Source organism: Nicotiana tomentosiformis, chromosome 5, assembly GCF_000390325.3.
Source record: "Nicotiana tomentosiformis chromosome 5, ASM39032v3, whole genome shotgun sequence".
Lineage (NCBI taxonomy): Eukaryota > Viridiplantae > Streptophyta > Magnoliopsida > Solanales > Solanaceae > Nicotiana > Nicotiana tomentosiformis.
The window spans coordinates 7,361,816-7,381,752 of NC_090816.1; the positions used below are offsets into that span (position 1 = coordinate 7,361,816).

General features: G+C 33.7%; 1 protein-coding gene across 1 annotated transcript; it reads right to left on the bottom strand.

The window, feature by feature from the left end:
- Window positions 1-3,989: 3,989 nt before the first annotated feature.
- LOC104101168 (beta-glucuronosyltransferase GlcAT14A) lies at window positions 3,990-8,217 on the bottom strand (the record flags this gene model as incomplete). The annotated part of the gene is made up of 4 exons (XM_009608599.4): window positions 3,990-4,890; window positions 5,678-5,793; window positions 5,883-5,958; window positions 7,731-8,217. Coding segments are annotated over 4 exons (1,206 nt in total), but the record flags the coding sequence as incomplete, so codon positions are not given.
- Window positions 8,218-19,937: the final 11,720 nt, after the last annotated feature.

The window sequence follows — 19,937 nt, forward strand, 5'->3', positions numbered from 1 at the left end:
TTTTCATACATAGAACTCGAATCTAAAATTTATGTAATGGAGTAAAGATCGAGGGGCGGAGCCAGCCCTTCAACTATGGGTTCGGCCGAACTCAGTAGCTTTGGTCCAAACCTTATATTTGTCTAAAGAAATTCATTGAATATGCACAACTTATTAATTTAGAATTCAGTAACTTAAAAAAATTAGAATCTTGAAACCATAACGGCTTCGCCTCTGTAAAGGTCTCATTCATCGGACTACAACATATAGTGATTAACTGTCTCTATTTATCTATTTATGGTCGTTTCTTTAATTTCGGCTATTGTATCATCTTATATTGTTGTTGTTACGATTTGTTGTTTCTGCTTCTTTTTCATATTTTTCTTGAGTCGGGTGTCTATTAAAAATAATCTCTTTACCTTCACAAGATAAGGGTAAAGACTGCATACATTCTACCCTCCCCAAACCTGTGGGATTATAGTCTCTATTTATTTATTATAGAATCTTCACATGGTGTTTTCCATTTTCGGGGGTGGGATACAATAGTAAATAATTAAAAGGTTATGGGCATTATTGTCATAACACATGTATCTTACATTATTAGCAAGAGCACGCCGCTTAAAGCAACTCGCCGAATGATTACGGTAATGTAACCAATTAAAAAGAGCCACGTATGTTATTAAGTTATTAACTTTGATAAATTACATAGGAAAAATCTTTGACTATTCCGACACCGCATGTGGCGGCGATGATGTAGCAATGTAAGAATTTTATTTTCCTTTTTGTGTTTTAAGGAAAAATTCAAAAGTCGGAATCAAAAGTTTAAACAAGGTGGTTTTAACTTTTGCGAAATGACGAATGAGTAAAATCGTAGCTAGATTATTCTTGAGATTTTATAAATAACATCAACAAATCCATTAATCTAACGTAAGTGAGGTCTACGAAGATTAATGCGTACGCAGTCTTTATCATTACTCCGTATTTTACTTGATGTGATATTGTTATTTATTGCATAATATGAAAATTTCTCTTCCTTCGAACATTTGTTGAATATTCTTGATTTTTTAACGTTTTAATTTATAATACTTGTAAGTAATTTTTAAAATATGCGAGTTTTATTTTTAAAAATGTATGTATTTATATGAAAAATATTTTATTTTGACTATCGTTTCTAAACTCTATCACATTAAATTTGACAAGTAAGGGCTCTTTTGGTAGGAAGGATAATGAATAATTAATCCAAGATTAAATTTGAGACGAGTTTATCTCATGTTTGTTGAGATAAAATTATGATATAATTGATCTCGTGATTAATTATTCCCGAATTGTATTATTTTTTTACCCATATAAGAGGATAAGATAACTAATTTCATAATAACTAATCACGAGATAATTTGTTTTCCAACCAAACGACACATAAGATACTTGTTTTAGCGTAACATTGACTCTCTTGACTTATTCGTTTTTTTTTTTTTTGTGTAATGTCTAAAATATGGTTTTAAAAATCTAAAATGTGAATATCTCCTATGCTTACCTTTTCATTTATTTATTTTGTGATCCGGTGCTTTTTAAAATAATTTATTAAGTGGAGCTAATTTGCCCGTTGGTAGGGACCACCCATGTTTTGGAAGTTCTATGATTAGATTTATTAGTGGTTAGATGCTTGCAACTACTCTCCCATTTTGCATGTGATAGTCACATGCAATATAGAAATAGTCATATTGTGTGTTCTGTATTTTGTATTATTCAAATTGAAGTAGAAGAAAAGTAGCTTCCCTTTTGTGACTATGTACACATCAACTCAATGATTCCATAGTCAAGGGTAGAGGATGTTATCTAGCGTATATCGGAAACAACTTCTCTATTTTTATACATTATTTGGATGGTTGTTACTAGAGACGTATTCAGTATAGAAACTATAGGTTCAATCAGGGGCGGATTTATAACCCATATTACGGGGCACATGAACTCATAATCCTCCGTCAAACTAGATATTTTATGTACATATTTTTTAAAATTAGTCCAGTATTATGTATTAGCACACATGCTCCATAAATGTTGAATGATGCACTTGGTTCAATACTTAATTATTTAATTAAAGAAACATTGATCAATTCTTACTTCCCCCTCCCTTTTTAGTGGTGCACTCATGTTCTAGAAATCCTAGATCCGTCTCTGGATTCAATTAAACTCATAACTTTCGCTCATACCCTGTATTTTTACCCAAAAAATTATTAAATATGTACAAATAATAAATTTTGAATCATTAAATTAGATGAAATGTGGTAAAATTGCAAATCTGAACCCATAAAGTTTAAAAGATCCTAAATCAGCCTCTGGTTGTTACATGTCGTTTCATAATGTATCGTATTTTATTGTATTGTTTGATGTATACCATATTTGAATTGATTGTATCGTTTGTCGTCGTTTCATCATTTCATGTACCAAAAATATGAAGAATAAACTTGCAACATTACTAAGAAAAAATAAGATACGAAGTAAAATTATTATATAAAAAGTAGGGTAAAAGATAAAATATGATTATTTAATAATATAGAAAAGACAAAATGAGATTAAAAAAACGCAAGGTAACGACGCCATTACACCAAATCCGTCGTTACATAAAGTGATACTTTTTGTCGTTACATAATGACGGATTTAACGATACGATACAATAAAATTTAAGCAACAATCAAAACAAATATTGTATTTAAAGTAACAATACGATAAATAACAACTATCCAAACAAGTTATTACAAGATAGAGGGTATGCGTACACACTACTCTTCTCAACTCGTATTTTAGGATTTCGATGGGTATGTTTTTGTTGCAAGGGAGGATCTTCCTTGTTCTTCACAAAAGGTCGATTAAAGTTGGTAATTAGTAACACTTTTAGTATTCTATAATTCAGTAAATTTCAGTTTAATTGTTGAAAGTGCATTAGACATTATCTCTACCACAAAAAATTATGGTGGGAGTGATAAGTACCCCATCCTTAATTATAGGTATCAAATTCGTACCTTGAGGATGAAACCGTTTTCAATAGTGTTGTTTACTCCCAAAATGAGATTTTCTGTCAGCGAATTTGGATAAAGAAAGCATCATTTCTAATTTAATAAGATATCCCATGTGCTTACACATGTATATTTGTCTTTCTTTTTAAGTGTAAGTAAATATTGATATAATTGCAAATGATAGTGTTAAAACTTTTTAGGTATGAGTTATGACTAAATGTAACGATATGATATGCTATCTTTTCCAACAAAAAGCTCTTTCTTACAAGATTCAACATGATATGGTTTGTACATACTCTAATAATTTGCTCATAACCTCAAGTTTCTTATCAAGGACTATAAGTGAAAATGGGAAGAGAAAAAAAATAGCCCGATATACAATACAGCTGGCAATTGAAAATTAGCTACAATTTCAAAAGTAATTGAAATGCAGTCATTTTTTCATGTAAAAATAAAATTTGAACGAACACACCCTTAAAAATCCGAAAAAATTCCAGTATAATATGCTGGAGTTCAAATTTTTTACATATGAGGTTCCAACATAATATGCTGGAAGTTTATACGCAGGAGCTCCATAATCCAGCATATCATGCTGGAATTTTCTGTATTTCAACTAGGATATTTTTACTCAGCATAAAATAGTGACTATTTTTCAATGACTTTGCTAATGCTGACTATTTTTTAATTATCAGTCCGAAAACTGGCTAGCCGATGCTATTTTGACGTGAAAATGTGTGAATTCTAATTTATGGATCGTTAGGCACATTCCAAATGAACAATCAAGTCTAGTAGGTACTCATACAAATAGAAGCCCATTTAATATAAAGTTCTTTCTTCCATTTAAATACAAAATCTATTAGTTTTAGATAAATTATATACATTAAGATGGTGAGATACAAACAGTCTTAATTATCCAGCGTTCAAATTTTGATACAATACTCAATAATTGGATATGTATTCAGATTCAGATATCTTACTCTCTGAAACAAAAATACGAGGTCTAAAATGCGCCTTGAAGAGTATTAGAGTATTGTTTTGAAAAAAGAACATGAGTACAGTATTGACATCAAAGGATCTTGAATTGTGAATGAAATGAGCATATGATACAACTATCAGTAGAGCTTGCCCAATTCAGTATATATAATCTTACTCTCAAAAACCTCAATATACAACAATCAGCTTCCAATCAAAGAATTGGCTACCTGACATTGATACACAATTTAATAATTCAAGTGGTTTGATGAATAGCTCGTGTCATATCTTCTGTCTATTTTGCTACTGTATTCATATAATCGACCCCAACTTGTTTGGGACTGATGCGCAATTGTTGTTGTTGTATTCATCTCTTCGTCTCTTCCTTTGCTATGTTATCATCTGGAAGAAGAGCTCTTCTCATATTGACATTGATCAGACAAATATGATTCATTAGAAAAAAGCTCAAGAAAATGTTTTTCAAGCCTCTTTGCTCCTGGACCGGGTCTTAGGATTTCAGCGTCTCCCCAAACACTACATTTGTTAGTTTCAGTGTCACCTAAACACCATCCACCTGGCACTGGTTCGTCACGATTGTGGTGGAGAAGTTCGTGGTCAATCTGATCAAGAACCGGATCATCTACCTTAAATGGCGAGGCGAATGCTGCTCCACTCATCAATAGGTCATTGAAGTCACTGGAGTTCAATTGGCGAGCTTGTGATCTGGAGTTCAAAGAAGCATAGAGCATGTTGTGGTTGATTGTCGTCCTATTGAATTTCTGCGAGTTGCACAAAATGGTTGGAAAATAAACAGATTCTGAGGATGGTGAGTTTGACAAGTACATTAACAGAGTTCTAGGGAGGTTTTCTGAGCCTAAGATACAGTACTCGATAAACTTCCGAGTCAATATAGCTGATGATGACCCTGCAGTAAGAACAAATTATTCAGCAGTAGTATGAAACTCATGTAAAACCAATTACTTTCAACATATATCATACTATAATTCTGTCAATCCCCCATTAAATGAATGGAATGAAAATTAGACAAAGTTAGACTTGAATATCGCTTATATGAAGGAAAAGTAGCTAATATTCCCTTTTCAAATGCAGAACTCTTGAGGATAGTTTTGATATTTGATAGACCAAGTTGTGTGATCTACTTTTGTGTGTGTGCCTGCATCTTATGTTTTCACTATATTTACTGGTTAACGGATCTACTAGCCAAGTGGCCTTTTACCAAACGATCATTTTATTTGGTGTAATGCAAATGCAATTAATGCCTGATACGTGATGGACATTTTGGAGAACAATGGTTCTCCTTGCTCTACCCAAGCCTAGGTGGGTAGAGTTGCATGGTACTTGTGTTAGTCGGAGGTAGCAAATATATGGTAGAATTAGACGAGATGCGCGAAAGCTGGCCTGAACATCACAGTTATAAAAAAAAGATGGTTCTCCTTGCTTCCTAATGTTACAAAACCAATGAAGGGATGGAACTCTACTCTTAATGCATAATGCTTCAGTTTTAATCTTATTTTCTACTTTTAACTCCTTTCTCTTTAACAAAAGGGATGCTTGTTCTCAATGTTATAGTTGTCCTCCCCATCAAGAAAATCATTTTTTTCCCTCAATCACAAGGCAAAAAAAAGCAAAAAGTACTATTCCCACATTGCAATAACTATTGTTGCAGATAAAATGATCATCAGCATCCTCACCTGTGAATAACCGATAAGCATCTGGCAGTACCCTTTTTTGAGTGGCATAATATACTTCACTTTCTTCTGCAAGATAAAGCCCGGGATCAACTACTATCGGCTTCAACTTCTTTGACCTACACAATCCAAAGAACTGTATGTTACCTGTGTGTTCATATTCCTAAGTAGTATAGGAGAATCATATAATAGAAGGAAAGGGTCATACTCTCTCCAACCAATGTAGCTCGAGTGATTGACAAAATTAAGATCCTTTGGTAGATATGATAGAATGTGAAGAAGATCTGAAAATCAACAAGAATTTGCACCAGATAACGCATTAGTCATCACTCATCGCCAAAGAGAAAACAAGGTATAGGGAGAATTGAGTTCAATGAAAAGATAATCGGTTGAGATTCTACTGTAAACCAATTGAAACACACAAATGGCACAGTTCAATGACAAGAATTTGCATAACAAAACCATTCGCTCATCAACTGAATAGATATCCAGGTGCAAGGACAAATGGAGTTCAACTACACAGAAATTGATCGAAATCTAACAGTAAGCCAACCCAAATACCTATAAATTTTCAAGAAGACATTTCTATTAATAGAAGGTTACCAACATCAACGAACTTCTCCTAATATGCTTCTAACAAAATTCTCCAAGAAAACAAATTGCATCAATTGCAGATACTCCCATAGAAGAATCTCAGCAACAACAGAACTAAGGTGGTCAATGGATATTTTAAATATAACTCACGTTCACATAGTATTTAGCCGGAAAAAGTCAGTCTTGTTTTTCTTGATGACCGAGAAATCCGTCTAGAACCAACTTTTAGGACCGACCGCAGCCTTCGAAACTCTTCTCCAAGAATCAAAAGTGCATCATGAGCACATACTTGCATAGAATAATGTCAGTGACAACTGAATAATCCCTTTACAGCTAAGGTGGTCAATGGCCATTTTAAATAGTACTCGCCTTCACAGAGTATTTAGACTACTAGCAGAAAAAAAATCAATCTTTCTTTATGACCAGAAATCTATCTGGGACCAAATCTTAGGACCAACCGCAGCCTTTAAAACTCGGGGATAATGAGTCCGCTCCTCCACCCTTCTCCACTTAAACACCAGGCTTAGTTCGACAAAAACCAATCTCAGTAAGAACTCAATTAACATCCTAAACTCACCAAAAATGAAATTCAACACTCAAATAAATAACAAAAAGCACAGCCAGCAGAAGAAATTCGGATCAGAAACAAATAAAAACCAATTCTTTTTATACTTATCATCTTGAGTAACAAGTGGATCAACAGAGATTAATGAACCAATCCCAAAAAAGTGTCACCTTTATATATTTAGTAATAACTTAACTTTAAAATTCATATTTTACCCTTAATGAGATATTTATAACCACACAAATCTCTACCTATTGTTTTAGATCACATGTTTCAAATGTATTTCTTTTTAAAACTTCATGCCTGTTCAAATAATGCCGCATAAATTGGGAAGGAGGAAGTAGTATTTAGACTTCTCACAGAAAAAACCAATCTTTTTAGGAAATTTGAAACGAAAAACAAATAAAAATCAACTCTTTTTCTATTTCATACCATCTTGAGTAACAAGTGGATAATCAGCAGCAGAAAGATTAATGAACCAATCCCAAACAAATGTCGCATTTCTATATTTAGAAACAAGTTAACTTTTACACTTCTCATTTTAACCTGTTTTAGACCTCAAATTTCAAACAAACTTTCGTTTTTTTCTCAAACTTACTGCTCAGTTAAACAACACCACATAAATTGGGACAGAGGGAGTAGTAATTCGAAACAAAAACAAATAAAAATCAAATCTTTTTTCTATTTCAAACCATCATGAGTAACAAGTGGATAATCAACCGCTGAAAGATCAATGAACCAATCTCAAACATGACATTTCTATATTTAGAAACAATTTAACTTTTAAATCAAATCAAATCTTTCTTTTTTCCCTCAAATTTCGTGCTCAGTTAAACAACGCCACATAAATAGGGCCGGAGAATCAAATAAAAAACAAATCTTTTTTCTATTTCATACCATCTTGAGTAACAAGTGGATAATCAGCAGCTGAAAGATTAATAAACCAATCCCAAGATTTTGAAAGTTTCAAAAGAATAGAAGCTCCATGTAGTTTAGCAGCCAATGAACAAGACCCGATTTTATACCTAAAATCAGCTTTTCCAATAACATTTATATTTTGGGCAGCTTTAAATACTGGCACTGACTGAACAGTAAGTGCTAAATTATTAAGTTCTGATTTAGAAGTTTTTTTATCAAGATGGATTAAATACTGGTTTCTTGGATGGTAAATGGAAAATAGTAATCTAAGGATTCTTGAAGAGTCTTTAGTGGAACCTGAGATGAGGTAAGCAATGGAAGGGGGGGTGGGGAGAAGGGCATTTTGGTCATTTGGGTTGGTGGGGTTGTGATGAAAGAGGGAAAAGGGAAGGGTGGGAGTGGGGCGGGGGGGTGGTAGGGGTAAAGGAGAGAGAAAGTATAAGGAGGAGAGAGAATAGGGTGGTGATTAAGAGGATAAAGGGTGTTGAAAAAGTTATGCTGCGGCAAATGCTGGTGGTGGTGGCGGTGGCGGAGGAAATGGTGGTGGGTGGTGGTTGAAGGTGGTGGTTGTGATTGTGCATTTTGTTGCAAATGCTACTGTTGCCGGCGATGGCCGAAACCCGGAAATGCTAGTGGTTTATACTTAGATTCTACGTTTCATTTGTTTGTAGTAGTCACTGCGGCTGATCCATGTTAGGAGTATTGATTTCTTATTCAGTTTTTGGTGATGAGGGCACATATTAAAGAATCAATGGTTCGGTTATTTTATAAAACTAGTAAATTTGTATTTGTTGTTATGAAAATAATTATATTGTGTATGTTCATTTATTACTCCGCTATAGATAATCTTTTTGAAGAAGATTATCCATTTAGTACTCTGTTAAAGTTTATCTACAAGCAGCTGATGCAGGCAGGTTGCAAGCAGCTCAATGAAATAATTTGCAGTAGTTTCTTATTAAACAGGCAGGTTGCAAACAGCTCATGCAGACAGCTTACAAGCAGCTAAAGAAAAGCCTTGCAGCTGCTTTCTGAAAAGTCTCGCAGCTGCTTCCTTTCTTCTATAAATAAAGGAGTTTTCAGTTCATTATGTACATAACTTTGAAAGTTGAATAAAATATCAATCTCCCTCTATACTTGTCTTCAGTTTATTTCTTTTATAGTCTTTATTTTATAACACGTTATCAGCACGAGACTCTGCCATTTTGAGCACTTACTTCGAATTTAATTTCTATTTCGTGTTCGTCTCCGATGTAAGACGACACTCTTATGTCCGTGGTTAGATCTTGTTCATAACGAGCATCATAAGGCAGATTATATCCTTGAGGTGATGAGTTTTTCTTCTTGGCAATAGTGATATAGATATCACTTACATCTGGTGTGGCCAAATTTGCGTAATTTAATTTGAGACTTTTGCTTATATTTTAATATCATTATCATCGCTTGCTTGGTTATATGTTACGTATATAGTACCTATTTTGGTATTTGTTTTCATCCTAATTATCTTAATAAAGGATTACAAAGTGGATAACATTGTTAGATCCACTTAAACTCCAGCAGAGTTTGCAAGAAATATACAACCACCAGAAGTGGTTATGTTTCGTATATCTTATTGTAACTAAATTTTATTAACCACCAGAAGTGGTATATGCCTATGACCACCAGAAGTGATAATTTAGGCTTTCTATGGTTATAATTAAAGATAAGCTAGAGAAATATTCTCTATATTACATGCACACATCGATTTGCTCATGAAGTAGTAAATATTTTAAAAGAGGTTGAAGCATCACAATTGATGTGATTAATACGCGTTCAGATAATTATATTCGATTTCCTGAAGAATGAGAATTTTTGATAAATATTAATCCATTCCCTGAAATGAATGTGATAATATTAATAAAGTCATAAATATGAACGTACTCTTGATGTAAATATATTACAATTCACCTCCAGAAGAGGTAATATGATTGAGAGAATATATACTCAATTTTTCGTATTTTAATTTGCTCCTGAAGAAGTAACACAATTGAAATTTTCTCCCGAAGTAGAAAAATATTATGAAACTGTATCTTTCTGTATGTAAATAAAATAATGAGCTATTCAAACTTATTTTTGAAGCACATTTTCATTCCCTGTAGTGAATGAAAAAATACCATAACTCACCTCCGGAAGAGCTAGAATAACATATGATATAAATATTATTTTTGTGGCATAAAGATCATTGTCGCACGTACCTGTTGTACGTAAAATATCTTGGATAATTTTATTAAGTATCATTCTAAGGCAAAATCATTCTTGTAGAATGCTTTATACTACAACCACATTGATATATTATGGTTAGTTGTTATTAACTACCACGAAGAAAATAACAACTCATATATATTTTTCTAAAGGATGTAATGACTATGTGGTTGCCGCTTTGATATAAAATATTAGCGTTTCTCCCTGAAGGAGACACAAAGTTGGTGGTAAAAATATTGAAATTCTTGATTTCTTACATTTATAAATTTAGAATTGTCTTTATATTGTTTATTTGATTATGATTTTCTCTCATGATACCAGAAGTGTCTGAGCAATATTTGATAGTATAAAATGTATCAACAACTCCTGAAGAGCTAGATGTTTGTCTAGAAGACACATGACACCAGTAGTATCCGATAAATATTAGATTGTGGATAATAAAGAAAGGTTCTCGAAGAGCTTATATACAAATATGTTATTCATATTACATGATTATGGTCAAAATATATATTGTAATAAACCTAAAGTTTACTAATATAAATGGCTATCATATTGAGACTACAAATGATTGAAAGATTGAAAATCTTCATGTTTCCATAATCATATGGGGTAAATATGTATGTAAGAAGTTACCCGCCTTATTTTTCAAATTTGTACTACATCATATATCACAGTATACCAGAAGTTTACTAATGCAAAAGCAGCCACAGTAAATCAAAAATTTACTGATACAAAAGTAGCCACAGTAAATCAGAAGTTTACTGATGCAAAAGTTTATGCTATAGTAAATCAGAAGTTTACTTAGAGATAGCACATGCCATGATAAACTTTAAGTTTTCATTTGCCATTTTTAAATGAACTATTTGAGAATTCAGATAAGCATATACTGAAGAACTAGAAGATTCTTCAAGAATTCTCTTGTGTTGCTTGTTCTCATAATAACTTGATTATACCAACTAAAGTTGGGACTAAAATCTCCGAATTTTAAAATATATAAAAGGTGAATATGAGCCCATTCACCTATCATGTGAACCACTTATAGATGCATATATAAAATGGTTACATGTATGTTTATTGTCAACCTGCAGTTTGACATTTGAAATTGTCTTTCTCAACTAAGAGCACAATTTTCAGATTATGAAATCAAGATAATTCATCTTGATGATGCTGGTTTATATCCAAGCTAGTTTAGTATTGAATACCTCCTATTAATGGCCAAACTATTGCTTATGAGAACAAAGCCTCATGTGTTGGTCTAAGATTTTCTAAATTGCATACATCAGCATTTGTATGCATCAGACCAACAAAATATGATAAGTCATCCCCTCACAATTGGTTTAGGATTAGAAACCAAATATTTTTATTATCTAATAACTTTTGATGTGTGGTATATGATTAATTTCTCTACCACAATGCACAAAGATATGTTTTCCAAAGAAGATTTGGGATATATGTTAGTTTTTCTAACATTTGGGGGATGGAATAAAACAGTTGGAAAATATGCTATATGAATCGAATTATTATTAATATGATCCTCGCTTAGAAGATAATTCAAGTCAAATGCCAGAAGCATTTGCTGATCCAAAATTAAATATCATATTTCAGTTGCAAATGCTCCTATTAAAATTAAGTCTCTGAAGGATAGAGTTTACTGTACGCATGAAGCGTGGTAGACCAATCGGTTCCAAAGGTAACAATCCTTGAAAAGAATAGGAGCAAATGATCAAAATGATCATAATAAGGAGGAAATAAGCTCTGGAAGAGCCCACGACATAACATTTCATGAAACTCCGGAAGAAGTTCAGGTACCTGAAAATAAAGAAAGTGATGAGATCTCAACAAGTTATGTCGCTTGCGAACCGATATAAAATGATCGTCGACGATATATTTGATACAATATAGTGCACAATATTGTAAAAGATTGTGAGGATCGGACCTGTAGTCCAGACACCTGAAGATGTCATGCCATCTAAATGCAAGGCATAACCTATATGACTCATTTGATTAAGTCTACATGAAGATCCCTGAAGGATTTAAAATGCATGAAGCATATAGTTCAAAGCATCGTGAAATGCATTCAATCAGAGTATAAAGATCTTTGTACGGTTTAAATCAATCTGGGTACATGTGATATAATCGCCTCACTAAATTAATGAACGAAGGTTATGTAAATGAAGGCATTTGTCCATTCATTTTTACAAAGAAAACAACATCATAGTTTGTTATACTTATTGTTTATGTTAATGGCATAAATATCATAGGAACTCCAGAAGATCTCCAAAGGGGAAAACTTTGTCTTAGTCTGCAAATTGAATATTTAGCAGATGAGATCTTTATCCATCAATCTGTCTATACAAAAAAGGTCTTAAAACGCTTTTACATGGAAAAAGCGCACCCATTAAGTACACCAATTGGGTGTTCGATCACTTGAAGTGAATAAGGATCCGTTCTGACCTCTAGAAGAGGATGAGGAACTCCTTGGTCCTGAAATACTCTATTTCAGTACAATTGATGCACTTATGTATCTTGTTAATGCTACAAGGCCTGACATAGCATTTTCTGTTAATTTACTAGCAAGATATAGCTCTTCTCCTACACGGAGACATTAGATTGGGATTAAGCATATATTGCGATATTTAAAGGGAACTCTTGATATGAGTTTGTTTTATGCTAACAAAGGTAGTGCATATCTTGTTGGTTATGCAGATGCAGGTTATTTATCCGATCCCCATAAAGTTCGATCTCAAATTGGGTATGTGTTTACATGTGGAGGTATTGTCATATCATGGCGCTTCACAAAGCAATCTATTGCTGCTACTTCTTCAAATCATGCTGAGATAATAGTGATTCATGAAGCAAGTAGGGAATGCATATGGTTGAGATCAATGATTCATTTTATTCGAGAAAAATATGGGTTGGAATGTGATAAAAGACCCACAATTTTATACGAAAACAATACTGCATGCATAGCCCGATTGAAGGGAGGATTTATAAAAGGAGATAGAACGAAGCACATTTCACCAAAATTATTCTATACACACGATCTTCAGAAAAATGGTGACATTGATGTGCAACAAATCCGTTCAAGTGACAATCCGACAGATTTATTCACTAAATCTTTACCAACTTCAACTTTTGAAAAGATGGTATACAAGATTGGAATGCGAAAACTTAAATATTTGAAATAAGGTTTTCATCAGGGGGAGTAAAATACGCGATGTACTCTTTTTTCCTTACTAAGGTTTTTTCTCACAGGGTTTTCCTTATAAGGTTTTTAATGAGGCAGCTAGCAATGCGTATTACTAAATATGTGTACTCTTTTTCCTTCACTAGGATTTTTTTCCACAGGGTTTTTTCCTAGTAAGGTTTTAATGAGGCACATTATCTTTTAATGAACATCCAAGGGGGAGTGTTATGAAAATAATTATATTGTGGATGTTCATTTATTACTCCGCTATAGATAATCTTCCTGAAGAAGATTATCCATTTAGATGCAGGCAGGTTGCAAGCAGCTCAATGAAATAATTTGCAGTAGTTTCTTATTAAACAGGCAGGTTGCAAACAGCTCATGCAGACAGCTTACAAGCAGCTAAAGAAAAGCCTTGCAGCTGCTTTCTGAAAAGTCTCGCAGCTGCTTCCTTTCTTCTATAAATAAAGGAGTTTTCAGTTCATTATGTACATAACTTTAAAAGTTGAATAAAATATCAATCTCCCTCTATACTTGTCTTCAGTTTATTTCTTTTATAGTCTTTATTTTATAACATTTCTCACTTTTTAATTTGTCCAAAAAAAAAATTTCTTCCAAACAATTGTTTACTATCAAATATATTACAATTATTGCACTTAATATTATTTCTATTATAACTCCTAAATGTACGTTTACTTCTTTTTTTTTTGGTTGTAATTATTTAATATTTACCGCCCTCTTTAATACCTATCATTATTATTATAACGTTTAAGATCATTGTCACACCTCCTTTTTCCCGAGGGGGTAAAGCATATGGGAGTTTTTCCAATTTAAGTGATATTATTCGAAATGAGATTATTTATTTAATCTAGAGTCGCCACTTTGAATAAGTTATGGTGTCCCAAGTCACCGATTTATTTTAAAATTTCAAATCAAGGAAATTGACTCTATTTATGGTCCGCGAACACAGAAGACCGGGTAAGAAATTCTGTTAAGCCGAGAGAAGGTGTGAGGCACTTCCGAGTTCTGTGGTTTTAGCACGGTCGCTCAACTATTAATGATTGGCCTAATTATCTGATTTAATACATGCTTAAAACCTATTGTGCATTTTTAACTTTTAACCGCTTTTAATTATTTATGGAACTTATTTGAACAAGTCGCGATGTCGCACACTCATTTTGTTTTTGTACATATTGCGAATCGCTTCACGTGAAATACACCCGCGATTTACAACATGCTTATTTTTATTATTATTCAAAATTGAAGTCAAGTCGCATGAAACGTGCACTTGAATTGGGGTTTACGTATCATGACTATGCCATGGGAACCGTACCCATAGTCATGATAATTTATTATTAATCGCGCCTAAATCAAGCTACGATGTTCGAATATTATTCAATTACTAATTATTTTTTTTTGACATTATTGTAAGGTCATGAGGTATGTATATTGTTATGGAGGAAATGAAGTAAATTAATTACGGAAAAAAGTTGACTAGCTTGTGAATGTTTATTTGTTTTTGGTCATGTGCAACAATTAGCCCATAAATACGTTAGGGAAGTCCAATTAAAGTCTTACACCAATTATGGCCCAACCTAATCTCTTATAATTTTGCTGATAACCAATATTTGAAACTAGACTAAATTTATGGCTGGAATAGATAGATATAGGCAGGACCAATTTAGTCACTAAGATAGGAGATCAAAATGAAACTAAAGCATGTTAAAAATGGAAAGTCATTACTTCATTGAATAAACAAGAAAAGTAACAAATTAATACATATTCATCAATAAAATTAACCATATGAACTACTAAAAAGGAAAATAAATTAATCGTAATAAATACTCAACGTGTGAACAAATTAATCTTAACACACTCAGATGCGAACTCGATCATATCATACTCAAAGTTAAATTAAAACAGAGTGGCCCAAAACATTAATGAGAAAAACAAAATAGAAAGAGAAGTGAACCTTTGTATTGATGATTATGGATTTAAATTACAACCACTCTATGATCGGATAGCTCTCAACTGGACCCTTCGGACCACGGAAAACTCGAGCGGCAAATCTCAACTTGCAACCTCAATCGACCTTGCAAAACAGACGATTTAGTGGCTATTTTTGGAGTTTTTTTTTTTTTTGGGTGGTGAAGCTACTGGATTTTTCGAAAGAAAGCCGAAGAAAGAATGAAACGAGTAGAAATTTCCTTATCCTAGAAGAAGAAAAACAAAATTTTCTCAATTCCTTCCTCCCTATTTTTTCTTTCTCCCTCTCCTTTTTTCATCACATTTCTCTTCTATTTATAGAAAATTCTTTCGAAATTTTCAGATTTTTATTTTTTTATTTTTTATTTATTTTTTTATTTTTAATTTAAAAGAATTTTCACTTCCAATTTTTATTATTTTTTTTAAAAAAATAATTCCCCACTTTCCTTTACTTTTATTTTTTAATTTCTCACTTTTTTTACTTTTAATATATTTAAAATCTCACTTTTTTAACTTTTTTTTTATTTTTATTTTTCACTTATTTTCTTACTTTTACTTTTTTTTAAAAAAAAAAAATCAGATACCCTTACTTTTATTTTTTAATTCCAACTTTATTTTACTTTTTATTTTTTAAATTTCCACATTCTTTTACTTTTATTTTTTTAATTTTCTACTTTCTTTTACTCTTTTTATTAAACAATTTCTACCAACTTTTACTTTTACTTTTAAATTTTATATTTCTACTTTTCCAATTTTTTAATTCCCATCCGAAATTTGTTTTTAAAAAAAAAAATATTTTTTTTAAAATTTATTTTCGGTTTTAATTCATTTTATTTAAAAATAAAAATAAAAATAATACTAATAGTAATAATTTACCTTTTAAATTATTAATAATTTTCTCTCTCTCTCTCTCTCTCTCTCTCTCTCTCTATATATATATATATATATATATATATATATATATATATATATATATATATATATATGTGTGTGTGTGTGTGTGTGTGTGTGTGTGTGTGTATAAGTGTAACAAAGCTAAAAAAAATATAGATTAAATTCTGAAAATATTTACATAGTAGAAGGTGATAAAAATTCAAATATAGTCAAAAATTAGGTGCTCACAGCTGCCCCTCTTTGCTTGGAAACATGAAGAGTTTTCAGGCAAAGACTATGTGAGCCACGTGACTAATTTTTGACCAAACCATTATTCAAAAGGAAAAGAAATAAAAGATAGGGTACAACCGAGTCCTGGTTTTGGACAACCTACATATCCCGGGTTATAGGGGAATCAAGTCGCGTGTAGTTCAAGGAGAATGGTGGAATGAAGAGTTGAGGAGTCGAGTGAGGTTCCGCCGAGGCTCCGGTCCGCGGTCCTGCTATTATATCAAAATAAAAAATAAAAAACTAAACAAGCCTATGAATTATGAGTTACAAGATTCCTATCTATGAGTCTTCAGAAACTTGATGTTGAGGCTTGACTGGTTCTTCATGCAGACTCTGATCTAAACCTTGATGCTCACTAGCTGTAGGTTCTAGTTCATTGTTCTATAGCTTCTTCTAATCAAACCGGAACTCCAATGCTCGTGGCTTCAGTCATGTCTTAGCATTCCACATCTTTTCAATTGCTTTTGCATTTTGGATTCACTTTTTTTTTTCTTTTCTTTTATTCTGAATTGAGACTTCTTCTTTTGGTCATCTCGAACCCTGTGCCTCGAGGTAAAACCTACTCAGACACCAAAACAAACAATCGGACAAAATTTTTCTGTCCCAGTTTGCACTAGGAAAATTTCGTGAGTTATTGTAACAAAATTCTAAACAACTTCTTTATTGAAAGCAATAAAAGGTCGGGAGTGGTGTACCCTGAAAATGTCATTTTTTTTTTTTGGATTGTGTTCTTTTATTGTCAAAAGGATGTCTCAACTAAGGATTGATGTACCTTATGTTGGAAAAATGTGGCCAGGGAATGGGATACCCTATATTGGCAAAGATATCGGGGAATGGTGTACCCTGCATTTAAGATCAAATCAACTAGGGAGTGGAGACCCTATGTTGGAAAAAGCGACTAGGTAGTAGAGACCTTATGTCAAAAATAAAATCAACTAGGGAGTGGAGACCCTATGTTGGAAAAGACGACTAGGGAGTGGAGCCCCTATGTCTACAATAACATCAACTAGGGAGTGGAGACCCTATGTTGCAAAAGCGACTAGGGAGTGGAGACCCTATGTCTAAAAACATCAACTAGGGAGTGGAGACACTATGTTGGAAAATAAACTAGGGAGTGGAGACCCTATGTCTAAAAATCATCAACTAGGGAGTGGGGACCCTATGTTGGAAAATCATCAACTAGGGAGTGGAGACCCTATGTTTGAAAAGAGACTAGGGAGTGAAAACCCTATGTCTAAAATATCATCAACTAGGGAGTGGATACCCTATGTTGGAAAATCATCAACTAGGGAGTGGAGACCCTATATTGGAAAAGAGACTAGGGAGTGGAGACCCTATGTCTAAAATATCAATCAACTAGGGAGTGGATACCCTATGTTAGAAAATCATCAACTAGGGAGTGGAGACCCTATGTCTAAAATATCAATCAACTAGGGAGTGGATACCCTATGTTAGAAAATCATCAACTAGGGAGTGGAGACCCTATGTCTAAAATATCAATCAACTAGGGAGTGGATACCCTATGTTGGAAAATCATCAACTAGGGAGTAGAGACCCTATGTTGGAAAAGACGAGTAGGGAGTGGAGACTCTATGTCTAAAATAAAATTAACTAAGGAGTGGAGACCCTATGTTGGAAAAGCGACTAGGGAGTAGAGACCCTATGTCTAAAAATCATCAACTAGGGAGTAGAGACCCTATGTTGGAAAAACGACTAGGGAGTGGAGACCCTATGTTGGAAAAACGACTAGGGAGTGGAGACCCTTTGTCTAAAAATATCAACTAGGGAGTGGATACCCTATGTTGGAAAAGCAGACTAGGGAATGGTGACCCTATGTCTAAAAACATCAACTAGGGAGTGGAGACCCTATGTTGGAAAAGAGACTAGGGAGTGGAGACCCTATGTCTAAAAATTATCAACTAGGGAGCGGAGACCCTATGTTGGAAAACGTAGCTAGGGATTGGAGACCCTATACTACTATGATTTTTTTTTCTTTCTTTTTAATTTCATATATTCTTTTAAGATAATGAGCAAAATGCGAGAAAGAGTTTGGAGAAGACTTCCCTTTTGCAGTAGTTGCTGCAAAATTGTTTCTAGCCTTTGCGTAATTTCGTTTTGGTTGCACCTGCTTCTTGCAAGGTTGCTTTTGGATTGCACCTGTTTCCCTATTTTTTTTAAACAAAGAACAATTTGTCAATTTGAAACGGTGGTTGGTTTTGTGGCCTTGATTGTTTCAGTCACTTGGTCTCGGTTCTTTCAGTTGCAACTGATTGTTTCCTGAATATCGATTGCATTTCTAACCTCGGAGAACCTCTGGCTTTTTCGAATTTTGCTATGATGGTTAGTCACGTGGGACTTAACTTTTTCAACTTTTATTTTGCCCTTGTGGGCATTTGACTTTGAATTTCCTCTTTCAACAGTTTTTGATTTCGAAACATCGGCCAACATGGCCAGTTGGAGTCAATTTGATACCCTTGCCGAGATTGGGTGCCTTTTCTTTTGCATATTGGCTTGTATCAAGTGAGAACTCTGTAAATCAGTCCTGCCTTCCCTTCTTTGTCTTAGTTTCAGAACAGAGTTAAACCGAAAAGGATTCAAAGAAAATCAAATAATGGAATAGACAAATGAATTTAGACAAGAGGTATCCCTTTCGGGGAAAAGAAAGAAGGACTTATCTGGAGTGTATACAGACTTCAATGAACATGACATGCCTCTTGGACTAGATGCCTGATCTATGTAAACCATCCAACTCTCAGAAATTCATCACAACTCTTTCTTTGAGATTGAGAAACTTTGCCCAGGACTGTGTCGATGCCAGTGACTGTGAGGATTCTCTTTTCGATCAGTGGCGCCCTTTGCGGGTTTTCACCAGCTGGCCTCTCTCATTTCTCTTCTCACCATCGCCTTATAGTGCACTTTGTGAGTTTTCACTAACAAGACTCTCTCATTTTCGAATTTCTCTGCTTACCATCGCCTTATGATGCCCGTGAGGTTTTCACCAATAAGACTCTCTCATTTTATTTCTCTTATTTTGTTGTATCAGATCCAAGTAACTGTATCCTCCCATTTTGAATCTCTTTGCCGATTGATCGGAAGGACTTGAAAAGGATTTGGGTAAAAAGAATTTGGATTGAATTATAACTTTGGAACCTTTCATACAAAACCATCGCCAAACCATTATAATATCTGCCCCGGTTTCACTTTTGAGGGAATTTGGATTTTTGTTTTGGTGTGACTGAACCCCAGAGAGAGGCTGCCTACGTATCCTTTCGGAATCAAGTCAAACGTAGTTCAAGGAACTTTTTTTTTTCTTTCCCGTAATAACTTCTAGGTTCCAAAGAGGGTGATCAAAGAAACAAAAAAGGGTCAACCATAATACCTCTTGACCGCATCTGCATTGACAACTGTTTCGGGGTCATTTCCTTCAATGTCTCCCAAGTACAACGCTCATTTCGACAACAGTTTTCTTATAATGTACGGACCTTTCCAATTTGGAGCAAATTTTCCTTTTGCTTCCTCATGATGCGGGAGAATACGTCTCAGAACGAGTTGCCCCACTTCGAATTTCCTGGGTCGCACTTTCTTGTTGTAGGCACGGGCCATTCTTTATT